Source organism: Natrix helvetica (assembly GCF_964273705.1).
Source record: "Natrix helvetica genome assembly, chromosome: 16".
Classification (NCBI taxonomy): Eukaryota; Metazoa; Chordata; class Lepidosauria; order Squamata; family Natricidae; genus Natrix; species Natrix helvetica.
Genome location: NC_138563.1, coordinates 11,750,027 through 11,768,926, shown reverse-complemented (window position 1 = coordinate 11,768,926; position 18,900 = coordinate 11,750,027). Strand labels below are relative to the sequence as shown.

General features: G+C 51.0%; 2 protein-coding genes across 7 annotated transcripts in view; one reads left to right on the top strand and one right to left on the bottom strand.

The window, feature by feature from the left end:
- PC (pyruvate carboxylase) overlaps positions 1 to 18,900 on the bottom strand; it is a 128,176-nt gene that overhangs the window by 16,504 nt on the left and 92,772 nt on the right. The gene's annotated exons all lie outside the window — the stretch shown is intronic.
- Positions 6,390 to 17,024, top strand: LRFN4 (leucine rich repeat and fibronectin type III domain containing 4). 3 transcript variants are annotated; one of them, XM_081967831.1, is made up of 3 exons: positions 6,390 to 6,523; positions 12,939 to 14,337; positions 15,625 to 17,024. In XM_081967831.1, the coding sequence occupies exons 2-3, from the start codon at positions 12,959 to 12,961 to the stop codon at positions 16,298 to 16,300; spliced, it is 2,055 nt and encodes a 684-aa protein (XP_081823957.1). In that variant the 5' UTR covers positions 6,390 to 6,523; positions 12,939 to 12,958; the 3' UTR covers positions 16,301 to 17,024. The 3 variants fall into 3 exon arrangements, with proteins under 3 accessions (XP_081823957.1, XP_081823956.1, XP_081823955.1); XM_081967830.1 differs by lacking the exon at positions 6,390 to 6,523 and adding an exon at positions 6,598 to 6,615; XM_081967829.1 differs by lacking the exon at positions 6,390 to 6,523 and adding an exon at positions 10,003 to 11,818.

Below are 18,900 nucleotides of genomic sequence, written 5' to 3'. Positions count from 1 at the left end.
AATTATTTAACTGTTTTATGTATTTTATAACGCATTTTAGTGACTGTACACCGCCCCGAGTCCCTTTCGGGAGAGGGGGCGGTCTATAAATACGAATAATAAATAAATAAATAAATAAATAAATAAATAAATAAATAAAATTTTTGTTATTAAACATAATTAATTTTTATTTTGAATGCGTTATAAAGGTATAATGTGGCTGGATGATATTGAAAATAGATAAGGGAATGCCATTATGTGATTTGTTTTAAATTTTGGAATATTTGTTATAAAGGGATGTTAAAACAACTGTAGTCATATGAAGGATGGGGTATGATGATAGCAATATATATAAATATATGTGATGTAAAATATGTAACTTGATATGAATCATAGGTTATGGCTGTGGAAGGGATGCACGAAAGTTCTTTGTAACCAATTGACATATTTTCTACAATTTGTAATGGAAGTGTCAGGCCTGCAATTATATTCCTTTTTTAGGATCTTTGGCCTGCCACACTTTCTATTATTTTCCTATGCTGTTTCATTAGTGTAGTAATTAGGAGGGGGGAATAGAAAGGAGTAGAATTGTGGAATGTGTTGTTGTCATTCTTTTCTAGAAGCCCAAGGTCATCTTTTGTCTCCGCACTTTGACACCTGACCGGAACCAGCGGGGTGGAGTTGTCGGGGTCGAAGAAGAAGATTGGACCATGTGATGGATTTATGGGAGTGGACATAAGATTATGAACTTTCAACTGGGTGGAATTTCAGGAAATAAATCAGGGTTGGTATTTCACAGATGTGCCAAAATGTCTGCTTTATTAAATGGGAACTTTAAGGATAACTCTGCCTTGGACTGATTTATTTCTGCATGATATTTGGAACGCTGACGGGAAGATGATTTTAAGGTGTTTGTTTCAATATATATATATATATAAAAAGAGTGCATTCTCATCCAGACTGGCTAGACGATGGGTGGAAAGAAACAAGGGGTCTTCCAGCTAAAAGGTTGCCATTGGAAAAGAAAACCCTGGGGCACACATACAAGGTGGAGAAAGAGTTGGTGTTGTCTCTGACAGGCTGAACACAAACCATCCAGCAAGGTGAGATGATGGTCAGGAGAGTCGGTGCACTAGGAGAAGCACATGAAAGGCGTCCCGTTCCATTCCATTGTATGCCACTCCACTCGTATTCATTTATATAACAGAATAACAGGGTTGGGAGGGACCTTGGAGGTCTTCTAGTCCAAGCAGAAGATCCTAGAGTCTAGACCATTCCATCCAAATGGCGGTCCAATCTCCTCTCAAAAACCTCCAGCTGGAGCAACCACAATCCCTGGAGGAAAGTTGCTCCACTGATCAATTTAAGGAAAGATTCTACCTCCAACCGATTCTTGCTTTGCTCCTTACCTTGCCAATTTTGTTCATATTTATGATCTTAATATTTTAATGTTTTACACTGTTGATGTTAAGCCGCCTGAAAATGACTCTAGGCGGCTTACAGTGTAAAAACAAGGTAAAACATTAAAATATTAAGATCATAAATATTAATATCTTAAAACCATTGAAATAGTAGCAAACAACAAGAATGAAATTCTATTAAAGCAAGATTAAAATTAATTATTTCTGCTTTGGGTAAAAACCCCTGAATATTGACACTGAGTAAAAGGTATTAATGCTGAAAGGAGGAGAAAAAAGGCTTCTTGTAACTACACCAGGTTAAGGTGCCTCCCTTCGAGATTTTCCCTCACCTGCTTTTTCTCTGAGCTGAAAGCAAATTTTTACCACACTCTTTCACAGAATGGGAGCTGCTGCTACTCTCCTTCGTCAGAGTTCTGCCTTCCCTTTTGCTTCTTTTCTAACCCTAAACATGGATTCTGAAGTGCGGTAATCAGGCATGTACACAGTATTTCAAGCGACAGATTTATATCAGGATGTTTTGTGTTAGCTTTGGGTTTTTTAAATTCTCTTCCTAAAAATTCGGAGGATGGAATTTAGCACTGTGCTGACATTTTCCTGTAATTCAGCATGAATCCTCGTTTCTCCTTTTTTAGTTCAGTCCCAATTAATATAATACGTTGACTTTGGGGTTCCCCTGCCCTGCCACTCTATTGATGCCCCAAATACCTGTGTTTAAGGCCAGTCCCTGAGGACATTGAGAAAATGGCCTTTCCCACTGGAGGATGAGCTTGAGAGGCGGAACAGGGGGGAACAATTGCAAGTCCTTTCAATCCTCCTAAATATATTTGGAGATTGTTGTCACTCGCTCAGAAGCCCTGTCACTGCGAATCACCACACTTTACGTGGTGCCCCCCCCCCCAGCCTTTCCCAACCCACCAATCCCCATTTCAACATTAGAATTGCCTTCCCTTTCCTCACGCAGGGCAGGGTCCCAAACTGAGACCTTCCTCCCTTGGGGTCCCCAGGGAAGCCGTGAAGAACCTTTGTGTTACAATAAGTCCCCCTTTCCCTGTATTCGTTTCATGGTTCATTAGTGCCCGTTTGGAGGTTTGGATTTGTAGGAAAGGTGTGTGTACATTACAAAGCTTAGAACCTCTGCTCTGCCAGTGCTCTCCAACCAGATGCGCTCAGAGCCCAGGATGGGTTCACCTTCTTAACCATTGCTTTTTGATATTCAATGCCACCAGGGCAGGCCTCTGATAGTCAAGTGGAGCCCATCCCTTTTGTATCTGCCTGTCCTGCCCACAAAGAAGTGCTGGTGCACCCTAAATCCCAACCTCTCCTGTGGGCACCGTCATCTTACTGGTCTATGGGGAAATGGCCCTTTTGGTGACTCTGGCTTTCAAGCACATGTCAGGCAAGGAAACAAGTTGGGCCTGTTGAACCCCAAATGTCAGACATGTCTCCTTCAATATCCAAGAAAGAAAAACCTCAACTCCATTTGAATAGAGATAAAGTACTTTTACTAGATATGAAGTGAAAGCAGCTAAAAGGAAAGCAAGATCTGAGCCAAAAAGGCGGGAACATGTACGTATCAAACATTTACCCAGCACCCTCCCCCCAATTCCCCAACCCAATGTCCAATCTGCAACTCCCTAAGGTGTCATGTGGGGTGCATCTTCAGAAGGCCTCATCCAGTTGGTATGTGAGACGGTTGGCCTTGACCAAGTCCAAACACAGGCCACCAGCATGCGCAGAAGGTGGTGAGAACAAAACTCCCTTCTTCATAACTCCTCCAGCACCAGTAATTCCCCCTTCCAAATATCTCCAGCCCCCTCCCTCCCCGTTTCTATGGCAGCCGATAGCAAGCAAGGAAAGTAGAGGCTGACTATTTCTTCTCCTATCGCTGGGACTGCTGACCTGCCCCAAGACCGGGAGGCTGCAACAAGGACCACCCTCACAGTTGCTTGGCTGCTACCAAGGCCCTGAGCCAGCACAAGAAACGCACAGAAGAGAGACAATCCCAACTCGGGAAACAATTCAGTAAACAAAATAACTAGGCTGATTGATTGGCTTGGCTGCTCACTGTTGCCTCATAAAAATGATGGCACAAAACGCTGCCATCTTTTCAGGAGTTGCTGGAATTTGGTCTGATAGACATAACGACACAAAAGATCACCCAACTCACGTAGCAGATTCATTGGAGCAGAAAAGCTTCTGGGACAGAAACAAAACGCCCAACTTTTCCTGGGAAGGGCAGGTAGCCTTCAAGAGGCTCTCTGTTACTTCAGTTATAATTTACACTGAGTTACACTTACTCTGTGACACACACACACACACACCCAAGCTATTTCGAGGCCCTATGCAGCATCCCTTCCTGGATTCAGACCAGACCCATCCACAAAAGCACATCTGCTCAAGGAACAATGCAAAACCTTAACACAAGCCAACGGGACAGCCATTCCCTGAATCCCCACTAAAGGATGAGGTCATAGAGACAGGTGCAATCCCTTCCTGGAAGCCCCAAACGTGAAATAGTTGAGAATGTTCTCTAGAGTTCTCCCAAACATTTTGTCAAAAAACAACCACATGACAGCACAACGGAAGCAAAACCAACAGGAGTTCCTGAACTGAGCTTTCAGGGACCCCTCTAGGGCGGATGGAAACCAGGCTAGCTGGGGGGAAAAAGATAAATAAACAGATCCATCTTCAAGTTTCAGTTCTATCAAGCTAAGATGCCAAGCTATTTATTGACCTTTGTGATGGTGACAAATGTATTTATTTATTGATCTACTGACTATACTGTTTTCCTGAAGACTCTGACTTCCATTCCAGTAAGTCACCTGCAGTTGACCCATCTTCAGTGGACCTTCAAGCATCTTCCAAGAGGTTCTTCTTGTAGTGATTCATCTGACCCAAGATTGTCATTCTTCAGGTCTGCCAAGGAGCCTCGTATTCAGAGTGGACATGGCTACCTGTCCCAAGACCTTCCTCTGGGGCTTTTTGGCTGTCAAACGTCCATATTCACATCCACAGCATTTGCCCGTAGGGCATCTGGTGGCCCCCAAGCTCTGCCTGGTTACTTGTCTGCAGGTTGGTTGCTGGATTGATTAGCTGGCCCCGAATTCCCAGGAGGTGAGGCAGTCCTTTGCCAGCTGCTTCAACCTTGTTTCTCAGGAGGTTGTGAGACATCATCACTCAGGCTCCCTTCTGGCCCACCGAATCTTTCTGCGAACCTTCCTCAGGTATCTCAACCCTACCTCTAAAATGGAAACTGGACTTCCCCTATATGAGCCTGAGAGAGAAACTTAAAACATTTTTGAATAAAGATGCTTTTCATGCTCATTTCAGGAGCAGCCTTCCCTGAAGTGCAGAACTGCCTCAGGACTTCATTGTTTCAGAGGGTCAATACTGAGGCACAAGTGTGCATACTTGAAACAGGAAACAGGAAATTGCCATTATGGGGGGGTCCAATGTTCCTCTTCCCCTGCTGCTCCATCTCCCCTCTCCTGCCTGAAGGGGCCAAAAGAGCCTGGGCTGCTCCAGGATGCCTTTCCCCTTAAGGGAAGCCCGCCTCCTAGCAACAATCACCCAGGGCAACAGGATGAAGGTAACTTGGCTGCTCTCTCTCCTTCTACAATTCTGATGGGGAGGAGACAGGGGAAAGGTGTATAAATACTTGGAAACCTCCCAAATCAGAGATAGGCATCCAGCCAGCGCATCTTAAAACGAGAAGGGTAGAAATGTAATGTTTAATTTCATAATACAAACTCCCTTTCATAACACAAGGGCCTTGGCTGCTGCCCCAGATTGCTGGAAGAGAGGAGAATTTTCCTCTTGAGCAGCTGCTCCATCCATCTCTCTTCCCCAGAAAGGCTGGGAAGGAGGGAGAGGGGGAGGACCTTTTCGGCTCCTCCATCTTCCTCCCCCCAATCAGAGCTCGAGGAGGAGGAGGATGTGGCGAGGCGGCCAGGGCCGTCCCCTGGAAGAACAGCAGCAGCCCAGCCTCCATCCACTCAGCCCCCCCCCCCCCCCGCTGGAACAGGAGCAGCTTGAGGAGGAAGCGGGGTGGGAGGGGGCCAAAGCAGGCGGGAGCTGGGAGAGCACGGGTTGTGGGCAGGCTGCTCCTCCTCACATCACCCCTCCTGCGCACTGAGGCGGCAGCAGCAGCAGCAGCAGCAGCAGCAGAGAGGCTGGTGGAGACAAAGAGGGGCTGCAGGAAGGGGGGGCTGCCAAAGACACCATTCTGGGAAGGTTGCGGCTGCCCGATCCCTCAAGACCTTCCGGCGCCTGAAGGAGGGTGGAGGTGCCAGGAATCCAGATGGCCACGGCCCAGAGAGGTTCTGTCCCACCGGCACAGAGAAAGGACTGAGACCCAAGAAGAACAGTCTACCACTGGTCTAAGGGGGCACAGCAGGATGGAAGAGCAGCCGCTGGGCCTCCGAAGCGAAAGGAGAAGAGAGGAGGAGGTGGGGGAACTGCTGCAGGCAGGGTTTCTCCAGAGCTGAAAGGCAGACGCCCGGCTGAGGGGCCCCTGGAATGGGCCTGGGCTGGAGATTCAGAATCTAAGGCTGCCGGAAGAAGTAGCCCAGCCCCTCCGGGAGAGCTCCAGTTGATAACCTATGGAGTCCCCCGGGAGTCCTGAGGGCTGAAAGGCCCGGAATGGACCAGGCGCACCTGGGCACCCCATCTCCCTTGGGAGCATCAGGAACCCCAAGGCCTGGGAAGGGCCTGGGACTGGAAGCCAAGAAGGCTGCGGCAGCCAGAACCTGAAGGGCTGAGATGCAAAGGACCGGATGAGCAGGGTGCCCAGAGAGTGGCACCCCACCCCCATCGGCACTGGGGCTTGAAGAGCTTGGCATGGCTGCCGTCACTCTGCCTGCCTGAAGCTGCAGCATTTCTCTTTTCCGTGGCTGGGGGAGGGGACCGAGGATGCTCCTCTGCCTGCAGGCTGTATGCTGCCCTCGGCCACCCCGAGCCAAGGAATCTGGGCACCTCCCCATGGCACCCCCCCAAGAACCTGCGGGAGCCCTGGGACCACAGCCTGCTCAGGAGACGCTGAGAAGGAGGCACAGGGACAGGTGACTCTGTGTGGGGAGCAGCTGGACTGCCACAGCTCATCTCTGGGGAGCCCAGAGGCCAAGGTAAAGCTGTGTCAGGTGCACGTGAGCACTGGGGGCCTTCGGAGGGGGGGGGGAGGGGCTGCAGAACGACCAGTTCGGCTGCAACATGTATGGTAAAAGCCTTCCACTCCCTGGACTTCCTCTTTTTCTCCTCTCCCCCCACCCTCCGTGGGAAAGTTGTGCTATGACAGACACAGCAAGGTCTCCCCCACATGTGCCCCCACTCCTTGCTCCTTGACCTTTCTCTCTATCCTGAGCCCAGACCTCTATGCGAAATCATCCTTCCTGCCTCCCAGGCATTCTCCCTTACTCCATTCTCCCCCCCCCCCCCAGACGTTACATCCCAGAGACATTGTGACCAGCGTTCATCCTGATCTTGAGAGGGGAAAAGGGAAGGGGCAACTCGAGGTGCCCCTGACAACTGGAGAGCCTGTTGCCTTCCGTGGTCTTCTTCCACAGTCCAGCAGCTCCCACCTAGAACAGGGAGCCTTGAGGGAAAACCTTCCAATCCCCCAGAATCCCCCAAATGTTTGTCACTTTGGTTACAACCCTGGATTGCTTTAAGATGCTTCTACCCTTCAGCCTCACTCTCCACTCCAGCCCCGACCCCAAATATCCCCCCAAGCCAAGTACAGGACAAGGACCAGAAACTGCCTCGGTAGTCCCTGAACTGGTAGAGACTCTCCTTGCCCTGCAGCCCTCCTGGATGCTCTTGAGGGATAGCTGCCCCCTCCCCATCAGCAACCAGTATCTGGATGTGTGCGTGCGTGTATGTGTGTGTGTTATATGGTCCTACTAAAAGCTGCCTCCATGAATCTGCCTGCTCTCCTCTTAGCTCCATGCCTGGACAGAGAGTGATTCAAAATTGAAGGCCCCACAGTCTGAATCAGAAGAGTGCTGGACAACTAAGATCACCCCACATACACACAACCCCCCCCGCCTCAGTGCATACCCTCCCCTTTCTATACGCACAGAAGGGCACCCACCAAATATACAGCCTAGTCCAGCTGGACGTCTGCAGCCCAAGTTGAGCAATAGCATCAAGGGGGCCCAGAATACTTACGATCTGGGTCTATCACAATCCTGATGAAGGTCAGGTGCCAATGCTGCCACGCCAGCTGGGAGTCGGAGTGGAAGCCGGTTGAGGGAGATGAACGAATCCCAAGAGCATTTATTCAATGGTGGTTGGACTAATGGGAAAGCCTGGATGCTTCTGAACCCTAGAGGACCTTCAGCTCTACAAAGGGGTAGTTTCAAAATCACATAAAGTAACAGTCCCACTTTATGAGCCCCACTAGTGAGGCCATACGTGGAATAGCGCGTCTAGTTGTGGTCATCATAATATGAAAAGGATGCTGAGACTCTAGAAAGACTCTAGAAAGCGCGCAGAGAAGAGCCACAAAGATGATTAGGAATCAAGAGGCTAAATTGTATGATGAACCATTGATGGAACCGGGCATGTGTCTAGTCTAACAAAGAGAAGGACTAGGGGTGACATGATACCAGTCTTCCAATATTTGGGAGCCGGCCCCAGAGAAGGTGTCAACCTATTCTCCAAAGCACCTGAGGGCAAGACAGGTGTGGAAGACCATTAAAGGGAGATCCACCCTGGAAATAAGGAGGTGGTGGTGAGAATGGCCAGTGGAATAGCTCACCTCCAGAGGTTATGGCTGCTCCATCACTGGAGGGTTTTAAGAAGAGATTTGTCCAGGATGCTATAGGTCTCCTTCTTGAGCAGGGAGTTTGACAGCAAAAACCTCCAGGGTCCCTTCCAACTCTGTTATTCTGTGTTCTGTGACTGACGGAAGACTGCCAGTTGAGAGGGAGGCCAAGAAAAGGACAGACAGGAGCTGCTGCAATTAAGGTCTAGGTTCATTCCAGTCCCACAACTTCCACAGCTTCAGGCTTTGCCAGTGCCAAGAGGCCAAGGGTTCCTGGGAGAGGCCACATGTCCTATGAGGAAGTTCATCAAGAAGGGGAGACCAGCGTCAGTTAGGAAAAAATCTTCCTAACACCCCTGGGTCTCGTAATTCCATTGTCTGAGAGGGGGCAAAACTACTTTTCCCACATGATTAACTCTGATCCTTGCCTTGCCATTGGCTCAGGTGTTGCGGGGAGGGGGACTCTTCCACCCCTTCCTCATTTTTGCAGGGGGAAAAGTTTAGGGTACCCTCTGCTTGCTGGATAAGGTGGTCAGGACTATGTGCGGTAATCGAAACAGGATTGCCCCAAGACCTGCCTGGAAGCCTTGCCAGTTTTACTTTCCTGCCTTTCCTATAAAGGCCTTCACAGCAACTGTCCTGCGTTTGTGGTCCATGATGTCTTCCCTGGCCAGCCCAGACCACATCAATGGAAGCACCAAGCTTTGGATCCTGCCCTGCCTCCGCCCTTCCGATGGCTGCTGCCCCTCCAGCTGCAGCAACTGGCAACTAGCACAATAAAACAGTAGTCAGGAAACCACAACTACTACTACTACTACTACTACTACTATTATTATTATTATTATTATTATTATTATTATTATTATTATTATTATTATTATTATTATTATAAATGATAAAAACAAAGCACAGCCATAGAAAAAGGACTGATTCCTGAATGCTCCTTGGATGTCTGCCCATGTCTGCCCTCCTGTCTTAGCATGCCCAGGTGGGAGGTCTGCTTACTTCTGTCCCGAGACTGGAAGGCCTTCCATTCCATTCCCTGATTCTCCCCATCCAGGCACGGTCAAGACTTCCTGCCCATCTCTGTTCCAGGGAGCCTCTGGCTGAGATTCATGCTGACAGATGACCTCTGCAGTGGCTTCACTCAGATTTGGGGTGGGGAGAATAGCTAACTCCAACCGCTGCAGACAACTTAGACCACCACAGTTGCTCGTACTGAAGACCCCACCACCCATCAAGCTGACTAACAGTAACCAGTGCGGTGCCAGTCTCAGGCCCAGGTCTGACCTCTGGCTGAGAGTGATCCAGGGTACCCATAATTGTCACCTCATAGAGGTGCCTCTTCTGGCTGGGGTAAGGGCAGAGACTTTTACATGTTTTTACATTAAACACTCAACAGTCTTGGCTACCTCACTCTGAAGAATTCTTTAAAAATGGTCTTTCTCGTGGCTTTAATTATCCATTCCTCTCAGCCTCTTCTCTTTCCATTCGGCCCCAGTTCTGGTCACCCGTTAAAATCAGGGCCTGACGTTAAAAAGCTTCCTCCCTTCCTTTGTAGAGAGAGTTTCAGGGTGTCAAACCACAAAGGTGGTTTTAACGCTCTTCCGTTTACAACATTATCCTATTGTGCTGGGGGTGGGGGGGGGCTGCTCACGGTTCTACTACCTGTTGGCAACCTGCACATGTGCAATGTTCAATATAAATGGTTATTCGCGTAGAACAATTTACAGTGAACTGCGCACGCATAGTCCCTAAAAACCAAAATGGCAGTGACCCAGCAGCGGTGAGAATGACAGATTATATTTATCTATTCTAGTTCTAGATGACTTTTTGGCTGTTAGGAGGCCATGTCTAGAATATCAATTTCTCCCCTACAAGTCTGTTTTTTAACATAAAGCTACACCATTCTAGTCTTCAAAAACTTGAGTTAAAGTTTTTGAAAAGAAGTCATTTATAAATAAAAGAGAGGCTATTAAAAGAAATCATTGTATACAGCATTTAGCCAAGCAACAAATGAAAAAAATGGAGTTTCCCTAGAAGAATCCCCAGAGTTTCAGAGTGAGATGGGCGACACATAAATTTAATAAATAAACACTTATAATCCAAATCCAAGGCAGAGGAGCTACGGGCCCAGGTGCATCTTGCCCTCCTTTCCCTTCCAAGAAAATGCTGAGCAGTCCAATGCAGCTGATGAGTCGGGCCTTGGAATCCTCGGCTTCTTTCCCTTCCAACCACCGTAATCAGAGACGCAGCTGGGCTGGCCTCTCCAGATGTTTTGAGCCTGTTTTGAAGAAATTTCCTCAGAGCAATGGCTCACAGATGCCACTCAGCCGGCTAGGCTCCTTCTTGGCAGGCGTGGCAGAGAAGCCACAGCAACACCGAAGATCTGCCCACCCCCGGATGGGAACAGAGCCCTCCACGTGTGGGTCTCTGCTCCAGGGCTTCACAAGGCAGGAGGCCATTTTCCCTTGACTTGACAAGGCAAGAGATTTGGCCACAGAGCATCTCCTTGAGAAGATTTACTGAATGGCTCTGCCTGACCTGAGACTTATGGGGCCCCGTCTCACCATTGAGGCCACTTCCCCCCTTCTCAGGACACCCCTACAAAAGGCTCCGTGAAACAACGGGTGCCAGCACTCTCTTGCTCCGGCCTGCTCGCCTCTCAGCTGTCCCGCCACTTTTTGTACCATCTCTTGTTCTAAGGTTGAATCTCCAGGGCCACAGAAGTAACTGAGCCTCCCCAAATGACAACACAGCATCTCACAAAGGCTGAAACAGAACAGCTTTTCTTTTGCATCTGCCCAGAGAACGACCCCTCGGCTTTGCAAGCCCTTGGACACTCTTGGTGGGATGAAATCAAGTCATCACATGGAACGCCTCCTCCCTAAGCTCAGATAGTTACAAATAAAATTCAATGAAGAGGTGAGGGTATCCAAGGGAGCACGTTCTTACACACAACACTGTTTAACTATGATTAGTTGTACAGGTCAGTGGTCTGGATCACACGAGAGGCCAACCATAAAATGGGGTGGTCAACACACAGACCATATGTGCAGCACAGCAGACAGTCTGCAGCGTTCAGACCCTCGGATGCTGCTGCCCACATTCAGAACTAGGCTCCATTGTGGCTTCGCGAGTTGCGAACACAGGCCTCTAATTTCACACACACAATGCTGAGTGTGAGGCTAAGCTCCGGTCCCTTGGGGTGGGTTTCTGGAACCTGACATGGTCTGCCATCTTCTTGGGCCAATACTAAATTTTGAGCAGCGTGCTGTGGCTTACTCAACAAATTGAGTGCAGCCTCAATAAAGCTAATGCAGTTTTAATTTAATGTTAATTTGAATTATGCTCACTCAACAAACAAGGTATTGCTAAGACAAATGCCAACATTCATTTAATTTACTTTAAATTTGGTTGAATTAATTCAATGCAATCGTAGGGTTATTGTCTACATTTTGCCCTTCAGCCACATTAGGAATCTCTGTGGCAGCAAATATTGGAAGAATTCCTAGGGGCGAGAGAGCAATTTGTGAGAAACTGATCCTGAGAAGCTGATTCTTCTCTTCCCCCTTGAAGTCCAGGAAATTCTGTAGCTGCCAAGTGCATTCCCAGAGGACTCTCCAAATGGAAGCAGGGAGCTCAAGCCAACCAGGTTAGCGAAATCTGATCCTGAGAGCCCATTTGCTCCTCAATAACATTCCACCCAGAAGCAGAAATCCGGGGAGAGGAGAGGATGAAAACCAAAATCAAGGATGGCAATGAACCTCAACACGCAGTAGAAGCCCTTAGAAGCATCAGGCTCTTTTTCACCAAACGCCGTGTGGCCTTCCACCTCTCTCTTCTCACTCATGCTCGTTTGTTCAGATTTTCACCTGGCTCGTAGTTGTGCATATTGGGCCCAGAGGTGTCAGTCGAGTGATCAAAAGAGCACCAAAATTCCTTATCTGAAGGGTTTTTCAATACAAGTGGCGAAACTCTATGCTGAAGTAAGATGGAAAAATGTATGTCTGATAAATCATTTGTAACCGTACACAGTTTATGAATCCTTCAATGAGCCGAAGGCAACATGAGGTTGCCACAGATGACACAAAGTTGCAAGAAGGCGCTAATATTTCGGACAGAAGATTCAAAAAGATCTGAGCAGCCAAAAAAGATTGGGCTGAAATAAACGGGGTTGTAATTTAACAGCAGAAATTCTACACATGGGCAGGAAAAAGAAAGGCACAAGATGTGGGGAAAGTTGGCTTGGCAGGAGAAGGAGGGAAAGGGATCTGAGCCAGCCGCGCGAGGCGGCTGCCAAAAGGGCGAACGCAATCTTGCAGTGCCTCAACTGGAGCACAGAAAGGGACTATTCCGCCCCCCCGCCCCCCGCCCCTCAGGCCAGACCCCAGGGAGAGCACTGTGGGTTCCAATTCTGGGCATCAGAAGGGATGGTGGTGAGGTGGAATTCAGGGATGGGCTACTAGGACTGAGGAGATTCACTTAAAAGATGGGGGCATGTTTGGCCTACAGGACTGCCATACAAGAGCAGCCTCTCCATGCCGCACAGAAGCCGAAATGGACTTACTGTGTGTATTCCGCGGCCAGAACTGCTAGAAATAAAACAACGAAGAAGGACTTCCTGAGTTCACAAGCAGCGGAGCCATGGAGCAGGCTACTTCCAGAGGTTGGTCAAGTAGTAAGAGAGGACTACTAGGCAGGAAGGGAACTCAAGAAAATACGCAGGGCAGATATTACCAAAGCTCAGCTGACCTGTTTTTCCTCTCTTCTAGGGCCTGCCAAGACGACGACCATGGAAAGGCTGCTCCTGATCCAGCTTTTGATGGTGGGGAGCACCGTAGCTCAGGTGGAGTCCTGCCCCTTTCACTGCGTCTGCCAAAACCTCTCCGACTCGCTTAGCACCCTCTGTGCCAACAAGGGGCTCCTCTTTATTCCAGTCAACATTGACCGGCGGACGGTGGAGCTGCGCCTGGCTGACAATTTCATCCGGGTGGTGGAAGCCCCAGACTTTCTGAACATGACGGGCCTCGTGGATCTCACCCTCTCCCGGAACACCATCGACACCCTCCGGCCCTTTGCGTTCGGGGACCTGGAGAGCCTCCGCTCGCTCCACCTGGACAGCAACCGGCTGACGGAGATCAGGGAGGAGGCTCTCCGGGGAATGCTGAACCTCCAGCACCTCATCCTGAGCAACAACCAGCTGGTCAATGTCTCTGGGGCTGCTTTTGATGACTTTCTCTCTACTCTGGAAGACCTGGATCTGTCCTACAACAACCTGCGCCGCGTCCCTTGGGAGGGCATCCAAGGCATGCTGTGCCTGCACACCCTGAACCTGGATCACAACCTGATTGACTTCATTATGGAAGGAACCTTTGATGAACTCTATAAACTCTCCCGGCTGGACATGACCTCCAATCGTCTTTCCACACTGCCCCCCGACCCACTGTTTGCCCGCTCCCAGATCGGGGCCATCAGCCCAACCCCTTACATGGCCACCATAACGCTCAGCTTCGGAGGAAATCCTTTGCACTGCAACTGTGAGTTGCTGTGGCTGCGGCGTTTGGCGCGAGAGGATGACATGGAGACCTGTGCTTCTCCCCAACACGTGGCTGGCCGCTATTTCTGGTCTGTGCCTGAGGAGGACTTCACCTGCGAGCCTCCTCTCATCACCCGGCACACCCACAAGCTCTGGATCTTGGAAGGCCAAAGGGCCACCCTGAGGTGCAGAGCCCTCGGAGACCCCGAGCCGGTCATCCACTGGGTCTCCCCTGATGACAAAATCATCGCCAACTCCTCCAGGACCGTATCATTCCGCAATGGCACCCTTGACCTTTTGGTGACCACCATCCGCGATGACGGGGCCTACACCTGCATTGCCATCAATGCTGCTGGGGAGTCGACAGCCACTGTGGACCTCAAAATCATCCCCTTGCCTCATCGAGGGAACGGCAGCACCACAGTGCTGCAGCAGGATCCAGGATCCTCCGACATTGCCACCTCGGCCAGGAGCTCTGCCAACGCCACCCAGGAGGCTTCCGAAAAGAGAGTGGAGGTGCTGGGGGTGACTGCCACGTCAGCCCTGGTGCGCTGGCAGGCAGATAGGTCGACCTACGTGGCCTGGATGTATCAGATCCAGTACAACTGCACTGCAGACGATGCCCTTGTTTACAGGTAAGGGGGCTGCAGTATGGGGACGGGGCCTGCTCCATAGACGGAGGGGACTCTGCGTTTCAGATTCTCTTTCCCGGCAATGAAGGTGCCTGGCTGCTTCGGTACCTTTCGGATTTCTCAGGTTACAAACGGGCCTCTCCTTAATTACATCTCTGCTGCTCACTCAGCCAGAGGGCTCTCCCTCTGGGTACAGTGTTGCCCTCCTCGGTTCACCCCTCTCCTCTGTTCCCACAAGACCTGAACTGTGTACCAGTGGGGCAGCTGGCTGTGCAGGAAGAGACTGGGGACTGGGGATGCCGTAGGTCGTGCGAACAAGAGTGCAGCAGACCCAAAAGCTCTGGCCTTGCTCCCCTGAAACAGAGAGTCACCACCCAAGGACACGGAAGCAGACCTTGGCTAAAGAGCCGGGTCCAGTTCCTTCAGCGGGGTGGGGGAGGCTTCAAAGGTTCATGCACAGGGCGAGTCAGAGGTTTCTGCCCAGCAGGAGGCGGGTGGGGGGTGGGGATTAAACCACAGAGACGGGTAGCAGAATTCATTTCCACAATATGAACAGCAAACCCAGGCAAGAAGAAATCTCTTTCCTAATGGCTCCATTTTGTAGATATTTCTAACCTTAAAACTCAGAACCACAGAATACGTGGCTCACGCCAATCCATTTCATGGCACTGAGCAGCCCAAAGAAGCCCTGGGTCTAAAGAAACCACCTCTCCTTCCCAGAGGCAGCTGGGGTTGGCAGGCAGCCTCTGCCCCTCCATCCTCCTGGGCAGGTGGTCTGGGCAGGTAAGCGGCCGCTCTCTCTCTCTCTCTCTCCCGTCTGAGGCAGAGGTCCCCCTCCCTGGTATCACATCCAGCGCTGCTGCTCCAGCAGTGCCCCCTCATCAACCGTCTCTCAAGGGTTGAGTCCTGGGTCCCAAACAAAATGCTCAAGGGGGGGCTTCTTCAATCAACGGAGGGACAGTGTCCAAGAACCAAGTGAAAGTTCGCTGGAATCAAGAAGACCTGAGAGACCTGCAGGGCGGGACAGCAGCTCTTCCTGTTTCCAGCTACGGTTGCCTTTTATTTCCTTCTGCACCAATAACTGGGCCGCAAGATTCACCAGGGTAGAGAATAATAGGCCATTAATGTGCAGATAAGCTACCTACTTAAGAGAAGGTGTGTGTGGGGGATAGAGGGCCCTGGCCAGCAATGAGGGTTTCTGTCCCTAGCGAAAGGACGCCCCCCCCCCATTGGAGGAGGGAGGGGGTGGAGGCTGCAGATGCTTACTCTCCCCGTCTTTCTCGCCTGCAGGATCATCCCCGCCAGCAGCCAGGACTTCCTTCTTAAGCATCTTGTGCCCAGCATGGATTACGACCTGTGTGTCTTAGCCATCTTTGACGACCTGGCCACTTCGCTGGCAGCCACCCACCTGCTGGGCTGTGCCCAGTTTACCACGCAGGAAGCCTACCCAGACTGCCATTCACTGCACGTCCACTTCCTGGGGGGCGCCCTGACAGTGACGGTGGGAGGCATCATCGTGGCTTCCTTGCTGGTCTTCACAGGAGTCATGATGGTGAAGTACAAAGTCTGTGGCAGCGTCCACGGGAGCCTGCCCAGGGTCAGCAATGTGCACTCACAGACCAATGGCGGACACCCAAACGGCCTGCTGCCCCAGCGGATACCCCCTGCGGAGTGCCAGCACGGGAAGGCCAAGGCAGGCGCAGCCAAGGGTACAGAGCGCCGGATGGGAGGCGCTGGGCAGGGCACCATGGCTTCGGCCAAAGCCAGGCGCAGCAGCTCCCTGGACATGGGAGACGCCTCGTCCAGCGCCTGCTACAGCTACGCCAAGCGCCTGAGCTTCATGTGGGCCAAGCGCAGCCAGTCAGTCCACGGGAGGCTGGCACAGGGCACGCCCCTTGAAGACAGCACCCGCACGCAACCCGGGCCCTTCCTTAATGTGGATAAATTGGAGGAAAGCGTAGTATAGCCCTCACGGGGGAGGACCGGCGTCCTACCCCTAAAGCATCTGGGACAGCAACTCCCAATGGGGAGGCCCATGGAGGGCGGATCCCGGCCGCACTTCAGTTGGTTGAGCCAAGCCTTCCAGGTAGAGGCCAGCCCTGCTGACCAGGCCATGCCTTGCCCAGAGCAGAGCCCCCCGAGCCAGCCAGGCTCAGAGCGAGACCTCCTGCAAGCTGGGGAGGGAGAGAGGGCAGGAGCTGAGAGAGAGAGAGAGAGGAGAGGCTTGGAAACAGTTTTTTCCTCTGCATTTTGCAGCTGATTAATTGAGGTGCAACTAGTGACCTGGATTCAAGAATCAATTATTTTGAAGAGGAAAGAAGACAACTTTTAAAGGAAAAAGAAAACAGTTTCCAAAAGAGAGCAAGAACATGCTATTCAATAAGTCTAAGTCATCAAGGATTTAAAGACAAAAGAGTTAATACAGAACCATTTCAGGCAATATTGGATGTTATCTGTGTTAAAACAGAGGTGTGAAGGCTGGGGGTTGGGGTCGGGGAATTCAAAATTCATGTTAAAGGCAAAACTTGTACGTGGCATTTAATGACCTCTATAAATGTCCATATGTGTGTCTCTTTTGGCATAAACGTTACTCCTGGTGTGCAATGGGGAGGGGGTTCTCCTCACTAAACTCACTCTGTAGAAAAGGGAGGGAGGGAAGGAAAGAAGGAAGCCAGGCAGCTGAGGGCAACCCCCCCCCCCAAAAAAAAACCTCAACTCTGATCCACAAAGAAGTCTACCTTTGCAATCCCATTAATTGAAGCAGTGTCAAGCGCCAGGAAAATTAGAAGATTCAGGCAGTTCAAATGGCTGTAAAGATTGATTTCTAGTTCAAACTCTCGACAAGAATCTGGCCAACTAATGGTCAAAGCAAACTGGCGAACTCAAGGTGAGCAGGACTTAGTTCTCTGGTGAGCGCAAAGAGACTCGAGACTGATGACTCGCTTGACCCCTTCCTCCCTTCAGCCCGGTCATCTCCTACAAGTAACTTCTAAAAAGGAATCTGCATTTTTCCTGAAAGGTGAAATCCTACCTTGGGTGCAGATGTTTACTGCCTGGTGAGGCAGTGCTACTTGTCGGTAACCTAGGGCCTCTCAAAGTTTGCCTAGAGAAGTGGAATATTTCAAACTAGGTCAGCTCTCTAGCCTGAATAACTTTGCTGTCCCTTTCAAAGGCGTTGCATCCTCCAAGAGCGACAGGTTCAGGAACGAGGCTAATAAAATGCCCTTCTGGCCCTTCCAGACTGCGGGCATCGCCCACTGCTCCTACCAAGGGAATCTGCACTGAGGGAGGGCAGGGGTCAGGGGCAGCCCCAGAAGAAGGCGGACACAAAGCCCCCGTCCTCATGGGGATGACCAAACGGGCAAGCCAGAGGGGACTTTACTTCAGAAGGGATAAACAGTCTACTTCCCTCTCTATCCTGTCGAGATGACAAGCAGGCCAGAGGGAATGCTTGGGGAGGCCGAAAGGGGGCCTTTCGGCCTCCCCAAGCATTATTAGACTCCTTCTGGCACGGGGATATCCCACAAGACTCAGTCCGTCAGGAGAAGGCTGGGAACCCTGGCCTTTCAGGGCTGCAGCAGGCATACAGCTGCCCCCTTTGGAAGAGGAGGGAGAGAGGGTGGCAGGAAGGCATGCACAGAGCCCGGCCCCACCCTGGAGAGGCCATCTCTGTGGCTGAGCTGGGCAAAAACAGTTCATTTTCGAGCCATGGCAGGATCGGCCTGGCCACAAGCTAAGCTGCATCATTCAAAATCTCTGGGCCCAGCAGGAAGCACCTATGGAAGGAGGACAGCCTGCAAACCAGAGCAAGAGATGAAGCCGAGAAAGCTCAGCTCCGGGTGAGGCTAGTCCTCAAGGCCTCCGGGGCTCACCAGGAGACTGACTGGGAGCCTGGAGAGGCAAAGCAGAGGCTGCAGTCTGAGAGCTAGAAAACAAGAGAGAACAAGGCCGGGGGTGGGCCAGCCTGATGATGCAGCTTCTGCTCCTTTATCCCACCTTCCTCCCAGGTAGGTGAGGCACCTCTGGAGAAGGCTGGCCCTCACCAGCATGGACTGGCAGAAGGCGGGGCTCCTCACAGCCTTAGGGGGCAACGCAGACCCCTAGGATGCCCACCCAACTCTACTGTAAGCCTTCACTAACTGAAACTGGCAAGTCTCAAAGGACATTCCCCCATTCCTTCTGTGGACTGAGATGTCACTTCTCCACTGGGGCTCTCCCCCCTCACACACAAACGCCTCCCTCCCTCCCTCCCCCCCCCTCTCTCTAGGTCATTTCCCCAACTTCCCCTTCCCACAGAGGCCCACTCAGGACTCCAAAGCAGGAGAAGGAAGCTCATCTGTGCGCTGCTTGGGGAGGAGTTGCAGGGGCGACGGCAGGGCCCCCGAGTCTCCTTAAGGCCCTCATCCTGCCCATCACCTGCAGCAGAAACCACTGGCTGGAAGGAAAATGCCAAAGGGTCTGGAGAGCATGCTGGAGGGGTGGGGGGAACGAAAGGGGTCTCAGGAGGAACCTAGAAGGTAATCAGGAGGGGACAGGTTTGAGGTCTCATGGGGGACTCCCTTTTTT